The sequence below is a fragment of the Cydia splendana genome, chromosome 1, assembly GCF_910591565.1.
Source record: "Cydia splendana chromosome 1, ilCydSple1.2, whole genome shotgun sequence".
Taxonomy (NCBI): Eukaryota; Metazoa; Arthropoda; class Insecta; order Lepidoptera; family Tortricidae; genus Cydia; species Cydia splendana.
In genome coordinates, this window is record NC_085960.1 from 1501063 (window position 1) to 1515854 (window position 14792).

At 39.9% G+C, this 14792-nt stretch overlaps 1 protein-coding gene across 4 annotated transcripts in view; it reads left to right on the forward strand.

The window, feature by feature from the left end:
- The window catches only part of LOC134806422 (ubiquitin carboxyl-terminal hydrolase 8), a 46632-nt gene that overhangs the window by 14494 nt on the left and 17346 nt on the right, over positions 1–14792 (forward strand). For 2 of the 4 annotated variants that reach the window (XM_063779696.1, XM_063779712.1), the window contains exons 10-13: positions 4757–4862; positions 7294–7478; positions 9776–9862; positions 10411–10524. In XM_063779696.1, coding sequence (XP_063635766.1) covers positions 4757–4862; positions 7294–7478; positions 9776–9862; positions 10411–10524 — 492 coding nt within the window. The remainder of the gene's footprint in view (positions 1–4756; positions 4863–7293; positions 7479–9775; positions 9863–10410; positions 10525–14792) is intronic. The other 2 variants (XM_063779705.1, XM_063779740.1) reach the window with 1 other exon arrangement.

Sequence of the window (14792 nt, forward strand, 5' to 3'; positions counted from 1 at the left end):
TTGTTCGTCATTCCCGCAGCTCGGCCTTCGGCCTCGCCCAAAATTACTGGGGGCGGGGCACGCTTGGATATTCGGGGTGAAGCTCCGGGCCTGACGGCCTGAAGCTCGCCCTTCGGGCTCGCTTAACCTACTTGGAAATTTGAATTTTGCCCTTGTCGCCCGCCATTTTGGATTTTTCCAAAAATTTTTTTTACATGGTAATGCTGCGCCCCCTAGCTCGCCGCATGCCAAATCTCAGCGCACTCGGACCAACTTGAAAAATTAAAAAAAAAGTCGGCCATTTTGAAATTTTTTAAATGCAGTTTGCTGTGTTTCGGGGCCCTCTATGACATTTGGTCGAGCACCCCCCACCTACCTCGCACCGTTTAAAAGTTGCCATACAAAATTAAAATGACCATTATTTCCGCCATCTTGGATTTTTTCCAAAAATTTTTTTTTCATAGGAATCTAGAGGCTTCTATCTCTCGCCATGCCAATCTCAGCGCGCTCGGACCAACTTGAAAAAAAAAAAAAAAGTCGGCCCGTTTGAAAATTTTTAAATGCAGTTTATTTTGTCTCGGGGCCCTCTATGACATTTGGTCGAGCACCCCCTACCTATCTCGCACCGTTTAAAAGTTGCCATACAAAATAAAAGGGGCCATTTTTTCCGCCATCTTGGATTTTTTCGAAATTTTTTTTCCCATGCGAATCTAGAGGACCCCGAGATTCCGTGACCAAAATTTCAGCGCGCTAGGACAAACTTGAAAAAATTAAAAAAAAAGTCAGCCATTTTGAAAAAAAATGGCGGCGTCAAAAACTGCCAGGGACCCTCTATGACATTTGGTCGAGCACCCCCCACCTACCTCCCACCGTTTGGCCGGGCCGTCGAACATTTTTCTGACCGGAAGCGGTAGGCCAAAAGTCGGAATTTTCTGAAGTCACGAGACCGCCCTCTATACGACCGTACCAAAGTCTAACACCCCACGAACCTCCTTCTGGGAGAACAATCATGTCAATTAATCAGTCGTGTTGCAGCTTTAAATAAGATTAATTATTAATTATTAAATTAAATTAAATTAATTAAAACTTTCTTCGACCGTTTTGATTATCTTTTTTATTTATGACATTAATAAGATTCTGACTTTTGACAAATGTCATCATTGCCGCACATTTTCAAACAAATTGTCAAAAGCACTGCCAATGATTAATACAGTATGTTTTTTTTTTTGTCGATTATTGGAATTAACTTTTGTTTGATAATTTAATGTTTTATCTTTTGTTCTAATTAAAAAGAAATTACCGTTAGAGCATTTCTGAGAAGTAACCCTATGTGGGATTTCAGGGTTTGTCCAATGGCTAAGGTCACCCTGTATTTAAAAACGTAAACGTTAAAGTTTTTGGGATATATGTATAGTAGACTATTTATACTCCACATTGATACCATAAGAAGTTAATAAAACTGCCTGAAAGTCAGAGAGGACTATGGAGGAGATTACTGTTTACTAGCTTTTGACTTAACTCCTGGCCCCTGTTTCACCAACGTGACAGGTGCGACGAATTGTAAAATCACTGTTGCTGACGTCACAGGCATCCATGAACTACGGTTACCGCTTACCATCGGGCGGGCCGTATTCCTGTTTGCCACCATCATTGTATTATTAAAAAAAAACTTTATGATATCGGAAAAAAAAACAGATATTTCTCTTGCTAAGTTTATGACAATTGTCACAGAAACACTGCAATTGTCACGAAATTCCGACATATAACTCATTACCTGTCAAGAATTACCTACAATTCTTCTAGATCTTTGACAATTGTCAGAAACTTAACAGGAGAAATATCTGTTTTTTCCGATATAATAAAGTTTTTTTTTAATAACACAATGATGGTGGCAAACAGGAATACGGCCCGCCCGATGGTAAGTGGTAATCGTAGCCCATGGATGCCTGTGACGTCAGCGATAGTGATTTTACAATTCGTCGCACCTGTCACCGATGTGAAATTGGGGCCTGGCCTCTATTTCACTACGGTGGCAGGTGCGACACTTGTCGACATCACAGTTGGTACTGACGTTACAGGCCTCCATAGGCTACGGTAACCGCTTACCATCAGACGGGCGGTGTGCTTGTTTGCCACCAACATGTTAATAAAATAAAAACTCCATTATATCGCCAAATACTAAGTACTTATTTTGCGAAGCTAATGACAATTGTCACAAGAAACACGACAATTGTCGGTAATTCTTGACAGCAAATGAGTTCTGTGTAACACTATATGAGTAAAATGAATATAGGCGTGGAATCGAATGTATTTGCAGCCAACAAAATGCCAATGTTTGTTCAGCTACCTGTTCACCTGTTTAAATTGCTTATTATCAATTTAGATCCGGATTTTAAACCTGGCTGACATCGGATAGCCATTTATATTGATGTCAATGGTGTTGGTGAATATTTTAATTCATTCGGGCGAAAACCGGAAGGTTGGTTGGGTATCATAAAATGTTCACGGAGAGAAATTGTAAAGGCCCCAGTACACAATGGGCCATTGCCGGCCACTCCAAGGGACGCAGCCATGCGGTAGAATGAGATAGCAATATCATTTGCTCCCTCTAACGCATAAATGCGTCCCTTGGAATGGCCGGCGATGGCCCATTGTGTACTGGGGCCTTAAGATATGGTATTGTAATCAACAACTGCAAAGTTTTTTTTACATCGGTTTGTGGCAAATACTGTTTAGTTTATCTTTATTTTAAAACGAAAAATGTCAACTTGCATGTTTTCTCCACTGTACACAGAATAAGTAATGATGTTACTATATCTCATATGTTCAGAATATTACTTGAATAAACTTATTATCCTATATAAAATGTGTGTTTTTATATTTCTAAACTCAGTTTCTAAGTAGATTGCACATACATTATAGTCACATTAAAATTCCATTTTGCGAAATAAAGAATTCAACATTTAACTTTGCAAAAGTAGATAATTGTTATTAGAATATTTTCTAAAAGCAATAAAAATGAGAAGATTAGGTTAGATTCGAGCTACAATGACATTAGGTTGGGTTCAAGGTAAGGTTGCAGGGCCTCAACAAGGGAAAAAAAGGGGGAGGGACTGTTGGCCTGGCTAAGTGAGCCAGAACTCACCCACTACTCCCTACTACTGCCGTAAGCAGGTAATGAATTCCCAATGTATTAGGTATAGGTTTAATAAATTATAAATATATTTCATTAATAACATAATAATATACAAATATGTAAAAGCATAAAGTAATAAATAAGCCTACAGTAATCACGTATACCGGTCCCACGGATGCGGATGTTGCTTACATAATCTCGTCTGTCAAGGAGTTTCGGCAGGAAAGGCCTTGGCAGACTTAAAAATTTCCGAAATGAGGGTTCATACCTACCGACTGGAATTGGTTTCATGGAGGTATCAGATGGGTTAATGTAGGGTAACTGATGTACACCTTGCTAACATAATCTCGTCTGCCAAGGTGTTTCGGCAGGAAAAGCCTTGGCAGACTTATATATTCATGAAATGAGGGTTCATACCTACCGACTGGAATTGGTTTCATGGCGGTATCAGATGGGTTAGTGTACGGTAACCGATGGTCATCTTGCTTATAATCTCGTCTGCCAAGGTGTTTCGGCAGGAAAAACCTTGGCAGACTTATATATTCCTAAAATGGGGGTTCATACCTACCGAATGGAATTGGTTTCATGGTGGTATCAGATGGGTTAGTGTAGGGTAACCGATGGCGACCTTGCTTACATAATCTCGTCTGCCATGGTGTTTCGGCAGGAAAAGCCTTGGCAGACTTATATATTCCTGACATGAGAGTTCATACCTACCGACTGGCATTGGTTTCATGGTGGTATCAGATGGGTTAATTTAGGGGTCCCGATGGTCACCTTTGAGAGCGTCTGCCAAGCACTTCCGGCAAAAAAAATAGTGGCAGACTTCGCTTTTCTGTGTCTACATGTAAATTTCTAACTGCTGCCATAACTACTATCTCGGTATCAGATGGGTTAAATCAGCCCCTTTTTTCGCACCGGAAGTGGCCTTCTTTTTCGTACTTTCGGCAAGTTCCGCCGTGGCAGACTATCGAATTCGGACTTAGCATAACTTTTCTGGGAAACCATTGTGCATTTCATCGTGGTATCAAGTCGGTTAGAAATTTTGCGGCCGGCTCTTCTACCATAATTATGATTTAGAGTGTAGACACAAATCATTGTAGCTACAACATTTGAATCCCGTGAAATACTCATCAGAATTGATGTGGAGCCCATTATCGGGCCCATCTCATTTTTGCGATAAATGTTAGGTTACTCCCGTGCTCAAGACCTCTCATGAAGCGAATCTGTTTAACTATTTTTTCTTTTCAAATAGTTATATCAAATCAAAGATAATATAATTGATAATTGATTGTATTAAATGTGTAGTCTGAGAAAAATTTAATTCGTGTTTCGGATTTGACAGCTAATGTATATACATTAGTATATACGTGTGTTGTTGCAGTACGGCACCGTAAAATTTGCCGTAAGTCTAATTATTAAAAGATCCAATTCAGATAAAAACATACGGCGCCGTACAGCGCCATCTTGTTTAGATATCAAAGATTATAGTTTGTCAAAGGACTGTCTCATTTCAATCATAGACAGAGAGAATCATACTATCTTTGTCTTACACTAGTGCTAGCACCCAAAAGATAACGATGAGTATAGTTTTCCTGGTTCTTACTGACAGGTTTGACCAACTATATACATGTTAACCAGGAACAAGAGAACCTGAGTCTCCGACAGCAGCTGGAGGAGTACCAGCGGAGAGAGCGCGTCGAGACGGAAAAGATGACCGAGTCCATAGTCACCGACGATGCCAATGGTAGATAACGTCGTCCATGTTAACTGAATATTCGTGAGCCTTATTCGCAAAGACATAAAGCTCACCAGTGGTCAGTTAAATGTTAGTACACACAATACGAAATTATTATAGCCATTTTTTTTGTTTATAATTCAGACACTAACTTTTTCATTGACTTAAAATTAAGAGAACCCGCGATTCTGAAAGTTAAATATCTTATAGTTCTTCATTTTTAGGGTTCCGTACCTCAAAAGGAAAAAACGGAACCCTTATAGGATCACTCGTGCGTCTGTCTGTCTGTCTGTCTGTCTGTCTGTCTGTCTGTCTGTCTGTCTGTCCGTCTGTCACAGCCGATTTTCTCCGGAACTACTGGACCAATCAAGTTGAAATTTGGTACACATATGTAAGTTTGTGACCCGAATACGGACATGTAACGTAAACAAATGAATTTTAAACATGGGGGCCACTTTTGGGGGGTAAATGAAAAGATGAAAAAAAAGTTTTTTTTTATAATTTTCGAATCAACAGTTTAGAAGTTATTCAAGAAAATAGGCAAAAAATGACCATTCCCCCCCCCTTATCTCCGAAAATACTAGGTCTAAAATTTTGAAAAAAATACATAAAATAGGTCTATACCTATAGATGACAGGAAAACCTATTAGAAATGTACAGTCAAGTGTGAGTCGGACTTAATTACAGTTTTTAATCCGACCCCTACGGATTTTTTAAAGAGATTTCACTCACGTTTCACATAAAAAATACATTGTTAACAGTGCCGGATTACTTAGAGTAGTAGTTTTCTTAGAGTAATTGGTGATAATTTTCTGATAAGATTTTAAATATTTAACGGTCTTACCTACTTACGAGTAATTGTAAGGTCAAATTCAAAATAATGTTTTAAAAAAATGTTAAATTGAGAGCTAGCTTAAAGTTTTTTGTACTCGTCGACTTTAATGGTTGAATTAATAAAGACTTTGTAACCAATAAGCAAAACAAGCACGTGCTTAGGGCACCACGTTCAGGAGGGGCACCAAAATGCCAGGTTGAAAAAGGTGAACAAATTTTAACTTTAGGGACAGACACATCGTTTTTACCACACGATTTTTTTTAGCTGTCCAAAAGCTAATTTGCAAAAATAATGGCGCGTAATTCTTTGGGAAACAATCGGTAGCAGAAGAAGAGTCGTGATTACATGCATAGATTCGATTTCAACCCACTCTTTTGCGGTTCGGCGTTAGGTCTTATGCGAGGCCTTCTGCCTTAATTACACTTGGGCGTGGATCCAAATCCAAGCTTTCCTCTTTCGCAGCTAGGCCTACTGCCTTTCTCACACTTCGCCAATTCAATTCCAAGCTCTGCTTTCTTGCATATTTTATGCATGAAAACAACCTCGAATATCGAAGCCTAAGAAATATCGAGCCCTATGCGAAGCTAGGCTGATAGAAAACTGTCCCATCCCTTCTCTGTATGAAATCCTGGATTCGCGCCTGGTTGGGACTAAAAGTAAAATTGCGTTTGTATATCGAAAAATTTTCGCGCTCGCTTCGCTCGCGTTTTCAATAACTTTATAAGGTATGATAAAGGTGACATTCGGATGGCGACTGCAGCAACATTACTCTGATTGCAACGTTACTGCTGCAGTACTGTCAACTTCCGTGATAAAATGATGTGACTGATTTCCATACTAAAAGTAAAAATTTACAACTGTCTATCATATTGCGTTTTTATATCGAAAAATTTCCGCGCTCGCTTCGCTCGCGTTTCTATTACTTTCTGAGCTATGATAAAGGTGACATTCGGGTGGCGACTGCAACAGCATTAAGTACTCTGTTGTAACATTACTGCTGCGGCACTGTCAATTTTCGTGATAAAATGATGTGACTGATTTCCATTCTCAGCTGTAACGCGGCAATGAACTTCTCTCAATTTACCAAAAAATCAATGTAATCTTGATGACCCGAGGGAGAGGGGGTACCTAGAAATCCTTAGGGCATCAACATATCTTAATCCGGCACTGATTGTTAAAAATTGTGTAATATACGGAACCCTTGGAACGCGAGTCCGACTCGCACTTGGCCGGTTTTTAATGTTAAACCCCAGCTTTAAGTGAAGGAGACGTTAGTTAGTCTCTCATAAGACTTGACCAACTTTTGTTTTTTGTTGTCTCGCTAATGTTTCAGAAAATTTATTTGACATATGTTTATTGGTGTCATTTTCACACGTCCCGTGTCTTTCACTCGCCTAAACCACTCGAACCTTATCAGTTATCACTACGCCTTATAAAACAAAGTCCCCCGCCGCGTCTGTCCGTTTGTGTGTATGTATGTTCGTGATAAACTCATCTCGAGGAAGGTTCAGGTGTATAATTTGTTAAGGTTTCGTGTAACCCGTGCGAGGCCGGGGCGGGTCGCTAGTGTACTCGTACTTACTATAACATAGAATGTTTGAACAGCGGAGAAGCACCTCGTGATCGCCGAGCAAGCCTCGCAGGCGCGCGAGCTGGCGGCCGCGGCGGCGCGCATCGACGCCGTGCGCGAGCAGCGCGAGGAGCTGGACCGCCAGCGCGAGGCGCTCGAGCGGGAGCGCAAGCGGAAACTCGCGCAGGCCAGGGAGAAACGGAAACCCTTACTTGATAAGGTGACTTATAGAGAAGATGCCGACCGATCTAAAGTTCCTCTGTAGGTAAAGTTTTAACGGTAGTCACATCACGGTTGACATAGAATGGAATCCGATTAAAGACCTCCTCACCGGAACGGCTTGTGAGGTTTTTGGACTCGAGACCGGTTTGCCGACAATCTACAGGTGCTCCCGCCTTTCTTAGAAGCTAAGCGTGATACAGCACTAAAGTACCGTTTAAACCCCAGTCACATTAAACCAATAGATAAGTAGGATAGGTTCGTTAGGTTGCTTCAGATGCCTACCTGAAGGGCAAACTGTCCAGAAATAAGAGCCCCCGCCTAGCGGGGCTTCGTCGACTCAGAGAACGAGACAATGATTTTCATAATTGTGTTTTAATACTGTTAAGTGCGCTGTCATGACCTTCAGCAGGGCGCGCAATCCATTATGCCATAAATACCTCCTAGGCCTGGAAGAAATAAACCGTGTCACCACTATTAGGGATCTGGGTGTTGTATTTGATCCCCATCTCAACTTCCATGAGCACTTAAACTCGTTAACACGTGACTGCTATAAGAGGTTGGGGTTCGCTATAAGGAATTCTAGAGACTTCTTTGACACTGGAACTATGAAGCTCTTATACACCTCTCTAGTGAGAAGCAAGCTTGAGTCGGCTTCCATAGTCTGGAACCCTTATGAGGTATCCTACGTTCTTCTTGTAGAGAAAGTGCAAAAGGTATTTTTGCGCTTTTTATATAAGAAATCGTTCGGGTACTACCCATTCTTATACCCTACAAAATGTTTGCTAGGCGTCTTGGGCTTTAACTCCCTAGAAGTCAGGCGAAATTTTGCGCACTTATCCGCGATTTGCAGTATTTTGCGAGGTGAGTCGGATTGTGCCGAATGTGGGATGAAAGTGGTGCGACTGTATGTACCCCCATTGACCAGGATCAATTTCAGACCTCGTGACCGGGGTCTACTGGCAGTGCAGATGTCACGAACTGTTTCTCGCAAGAAATCGCCGCTAGTTCGTGCCCTCGACCTCCTGAATGCGCTATTAGCATCAGCTCCTGAGTGTGATCTGTTTGCTGGCAGGTGGAATATAGTGCGTGATGAATGCTTGAGGTTTTGCGAGATGATTGATAACCGGCCTTCGACAGTGTGAAATGTAGGTACTATAATTGTAGAACTATACATGTATGTTTGTATCGCAATGTTTTTGTTATATTGTTTAGACATATTTCAATTTACTTGTAGTTCCGCAGTGCCTTGGTGTAAACTGTTATACTGTGTAACTTATTTGAATAATAAAAAATAAAATAAAAATAATTCACGATATGCCTAGGAATTGTATGATCTGTCTGATTTTACGTTCTGCTGCCGACAGAGACGTAAGCAAAGCAGCGGCCGCACCGTTGACGCGCATCGCAAAATTCTTCGGACTAGAATACTAATTAATAAACGAATTGAAATACGATGACACAGTGTAATTGCTTAAAACGTTATAATATATTATTTTTTAAGTGAAAGCAGAGTGCAAGTATATATCGAGCATAGGTACCCATTTTATTCTCGAGGTATATCAGTAGTTTTATGGTCTCCGTACAATCTACTAATGGCCATGCACGTTTACTGCAATCGCTTAGCGTTCGAAAGCTCTGAGTGTTATATCTTTGCCGATAAATACGACTGTTTCATCAATGCTCGTAAGCTTGTTCAAGCAGCGATTGTGCCATTCAAGTTTTCCCTTACACCGGCATTTTAAGCGGACCATGCTAATTCTCTATAGCATTTGCTCAACGAAGTGTGCCTATGTCATCATTAATGTCAAATTCCAATAAAAATATGAAGTGTCATTAACACTTCCCTGACTTTGTTCTGTTAAATTCATTGCATAGCTAGCGTATCGTCGGGTGACAAACAAAAGTCACTAAGTACTATCAAAAAATTAAAGTAACAATGCACTTTATTACACGTGTTACGGTTTATTGTCCAATAATTTCAATGGTGTTAGTTAGTGACTTTTGCTTGTCAGCCGACGTTATACGGACCCTAATCGAAAAGAAATCCTGTCAATCAGCGGCGTCATCATGGTCGCACTTTTATCACTTGTCATGTCAAGCGTCACTTTCGCACTTACATACTTGTTAGAATGTGACAGCCATGATAAAAAACTGACCATCTTAGCCCTACTGAAGTCAGCCTGCCGCCGCGAGGTGAGGTAATTCCATTCAGGGCTGGGTGGGCCGTGGCTATACTGTATGAAATACAACTTATTCTGTGCTTGTGATTAAATAAATGTTTGACTGTGTTGACAGGATGAAGACGGTGACACATACATGGTGTCTCCAGACGACGGCCCCGCCGGCTTGAACCGCTCGCAGTCCTCCCCCAACATTGCCAAGGTATATTATATGTATAATACGAATAATGCGATAGCAATTTTGATCGCCTGAATACTGAATTAACATCTGGAGAATCTTACTTCTATCCATTTAAATCACAGTGAAATCATAGCGTTCAATGGAATCACGATACGTGGGAATCTATATAATCATGCTATATAATCACTTAGGTAATCCACCCAAGTGATCTCACCTTCTTTTTCTTCTTCCTCGCGTCATCCCGGCATTTTGCCACGGCTCATAGGAGCCTAGGGTCCGTTTGACAACTAATCCCAAGAATTGACCTTCCAACCCAGAGAGGAAACTAGGCCTTATTGGGATTGGTCCTGTTTCCTCACGATGTTTTCCTTCACCGAAAAGCGACTGGTAAATATGAAATGATATTTCGTACATAAGTTCCGAAAACTCATTGGTACGAGCCGGGGTTGGAACCCGCGACCTCCGGATTGCAAGTCGCACGCTCTTACTGCTAGGCCACAAGCGCTTCACTCAAGTGATCTCACCAATGTGAGAAAATATCGACAAATCAATTGACAAACATCTCGCAGCAGGTATCGTCAGACGAAGACGAGTCGCCTCCGTCCTTCGATCGCAGCGTCAAACCCACCAAGGTCATACCCCGAAACCACCAGAGAGACTTCCAACCGCAGTGGGGTGATGTGGTAAGTGTATTTGATATTAATTATACCCAATTTGTAAAGTGTATTCATCCTTACTTGTCTTATCATATAAACAAACGTGACGTCAAAGTGTCATTCCAACAATCTGATTCATAGACAATCTAGACATCATAATGTCGGACGTTTTTGAGGTGATCCGTTCGTTACTGCGATTATTGATCAAAATCTTATTAGAAATTATATTTTTAGTGGTTATTAGGTTGATTTCAATACTTTGTGAGCTTTTTAAAGTATACAACAACATTTTAAGTGATGGTTATTTGTGTAATTCCAGAGAAAAGTGTGATAATGTTTTCGAGAACTGTTTGTTTACATGATAGGACAAGTAAGGATGAATACACTTTTTGTGTATAGTGAGAATATTCTAGAATGTCCGAATGTTCAAACGCATATCTTCCCAATGTTTTTTTATAAACTCTACACAACTGCTAGAGGGGTGTAAATGCTATTTTTTGTTTACCTGCAGTCGGTTGTCGTGAAATAAGCTTTGCATTACCATTCGGACATCTTAGAATATTCTTAATTGTATATCTAGTGGACGCCTGACTCTTTCGATGGCGTACTAATACAGCGTTTCGATGAAGTCCGACCCTCCGTATAAGCCATATTCAGGAGCTGGCTTAGGTAAGTCAGGAATTCGTTTTTTACAAGGACCGTTGGTGAATCGTCGTATCAGATGTTTAATGTGACACATTTACCTTACCGACACAGTGCCAAATTTTATAAACCAATTTTGATAAAATCATGAGCGTCAATTTTTTTTTACTTGCTTGTTATAAGCCTTCGAAAACGAGAGATTTAATGATTGCGCTGATGCGCTGATGTTTGTTGATTGTAAACGCAACCACATCACAGCAATATCGAAAAACTAGTTGCTAAATGTCAGCATTACGCGAGATAATCTACTCTACTTTAGTACTATTCGTATTACTTATTCTGTGCTTTTAACAACCCTATCTAATAGGTACTGTACGTTCTAATAGTTTTATGAGGCTGCATGGCTGCAATTAAATATTGTATCGACCCGTGACCTAAGACTGGATGCAGCTCTGACTCATACTCGCACACATTGAACGTAACTACTATTCTACGTATGTATATTTACTAGGTACGTCATACGTTTCTAGACTACTCTAGATATGCGTCTGTCTGTCCGTCTCGATCTTTCGTCGAGTCCTAAAAAGGGCGTATGCAAAGCAGCCATCGACACATTTAATTGAGCAATCCTGTACCTTATTACGTCTGAATAAGGTATACTTATAATCAGTTATGTAGCCTTTAGTGTGACGCACTAACTGACCATTAGACCTTATCTCGTAGCAGTAAGGTTGACAATAGGTTAACAGAGGCCAAGGCTAGGCACCCTTATAAGTGTGCAACGTGAGGCTTGACGGTAAATAATTACTCGCGAACCCGCCCCCGTTGTGCATACGCAAATTATAATTATATGCAAACAAACAAATCATTTGTTAATTGCATTTTAAAAATGTACTGTATTTCCACGACTTTGAAACTTGCTAACCTAATCTAACAAAACGATAGACGCCTAAATGATTCGAGGGAAGAAAAATTGAGTATCACATGGGCAGGTGTGCACAGTAGGGTATTTGACTGTATTTAAGATAAATTATTTTACACCATGTATGTAATAAAGCACCAGAAGATTAATAGAGATACGTAGACAGCAGTTATTTTTAGACATAATTTATATTTTAAACCCGTATAAAACTATAAAAAGTAATAGGTAATTTGATGCTAGTGTTTCATATAAATTCCATAGTAGCAAAATCGTTTTGACAGTTCGAAAAAAGAAACTGATTTCACTAGTAGTCATTACCCTACAGTTAACAACTTGTAAAGAAAAGAAAAAACTTGGCTAAAGCCGTTCTGGCGCAAATTAGTGTATATTTACATTTTTTTAGACTTCAGAACTACCCCGTTTACGGAATAAGCCCAATATACTTTAAAGCAGTAGTTTGAGTGATATTCAATGTTGGAAATAAACTCTCATAAACACCATCATTCTTCTTTATATGTACATACTTTATTTGTACTTTGTACTGAACTGACCTAAAACAAACATAAAGTAAAATAACCTAGGTACAACAAATTACCATTCTCAGCAATACGTCGGCCTTGGCGAGAACTTGGCATTATATCGCTTATCTCGTCTACGATCAAACTAGACCAATTACTGAGGAAAAGGCTTTTATTTCGGGCTACGACGCAGTATGAGTTAGAATGTTAAACTGTTCGGTTACACGCCAATTTGAAAGAATTTGTTCACTTTGCGTCTACAGTTTTATTTTTATACTAACGACCCGCCCCGGCTTCGCACGGGTTACACAAAACCATAACAAATTATACACCTAAACTTTCCTCAAGAATCACTCTATTGATAGGTGAAAACCGCATGAAAATCCGTTCAGTAGTTTTTGAGTTTATCACGAACATACATACACACAAACAGACAGACGCGGAGGGGGAATTTGTTTTATAAGGTGTAGTGATTCTAAATCATGTCCCAATACAGGTCATATTTAAGATTTTAGCAACAGTTGTGAAGTCTTCGGAAAGGCTATTTGTAATACTGCGTAACATTTGAACACATAGAAGTTCGATTTATCCTATCCACATGTATGTAAAACGGGTTAGTAGAAGCTGGGAGATGCTTTGAACGCAAGAGGTTTCGGCAGTATCTGGTGTTAGTTCGTTATACGAGCAGGGCCTTTCAGTCTCTGTCCGTTTCCATTTCTGCCGATTTAGGTTGACAGCAGAAGATTTGAGACCCACTCGTGCGAGCGAAGATATTTATTAATTTTATTATTCTCTAAAGAAATTTACACTTCACTTAATGAAACTTAAAAACTATTTACATACATACATTCCATGCACATTGCTGCACAAATGCTTAAGTTTTTTACCTACATATATGGCTTAACGACTACTTTTCTGAAACTGTTTAAAGACGCCAAAACCCTTTACGTGTCCGCCATTAATTCGAAAAGATATCAGAGCGACTAAGGTGCTCACAAATATCTCAACACACCCTACACCTACGGCGTTAAGGTGCATGTTCCCATATTTTAGGAAAACATGGCCTTCAATATATTTGACTGGACGTGTTTGACGCATTACGCGTAAGCCCATGTCACTGTTACTAACAGAACTGACCACTGGACATCCTTATCCCTTTGCGTCAAGGTTCACAATAGACGAGTGTTTAATAAAACCAGTGGCGCGGATGTCTAAAGCCGCGAGTTCGACCACGGGTGGGTCTTCTACACGTGGCATTGATTAAACCTAATTGGCTAAATTTGTCGAAGTGGTTGTAACAGTTCATTAACGCGTAATCCTTGTTTTTATATACCGGATGCTTTAAAGACATTTATTGCCCCATTTGCTCGATCGATCTGTCATTTTAATACAAAGTTGGTACAGAAGCAGAATTATTGGATAGTAAATATTTTCATCTAGGATATAGAACATAGCTTAAAAGTTTAGACATTAAATACACTAGTTAGATTTTTGAAGGTGGAGGATTACGATGTTCCCCCGAAGAATTCAGAACTTCCTTCGAGTCTTTGAAGTTGGTTTAAAAAAGCCAAACTCAATTATCCTCAACAGCCTAACAAGGCACATAAAACACGTAAAATACACAGACTAATTAATAAAACCCTTTAACCAAATTACAGTAATTTACTACACTGTAATCATTTTAGTGCCATTATATATGTACGAGTATTCGTCTATATAAATAAACACGCAGAACTGCCACTAACAGCAATTAACCGACCAAAGGTAGATCTTATCACGTTTCAATAAGGTTCACAATTTGTCGGTTAACTGTGTCAACTATGGTGTGGACGTTCCTATTGCGCACATCGAAAACAGAAATTTCGTTATCTGCCTCTCTATCGCTCTTGCAAATTCGAGTGACAGTGATGCACAGAGACAAACCAACAAAGTGGTTCGTGGACTTCTCGGTAGACTCTGTTTGTGGGGAAAGTAAACCATTAATCATAATAAATAACTAGTTTGTTTCAATGCTTTTATATCCGACTCGAAGGACTAGAAATGTGTAGCTTCTTAAACGATTGTTATTATGAATCTTATGTAATGAATTCCGTTATTTTCTCGTCATATGTTAAATTCCACCCTAAGGTGAAACAAAGGGCACATACATACATAGGGGCATTCCACAAATACGCCTTCTTTATCGGGGACGTGACACGTTTGGCAGCTACCTT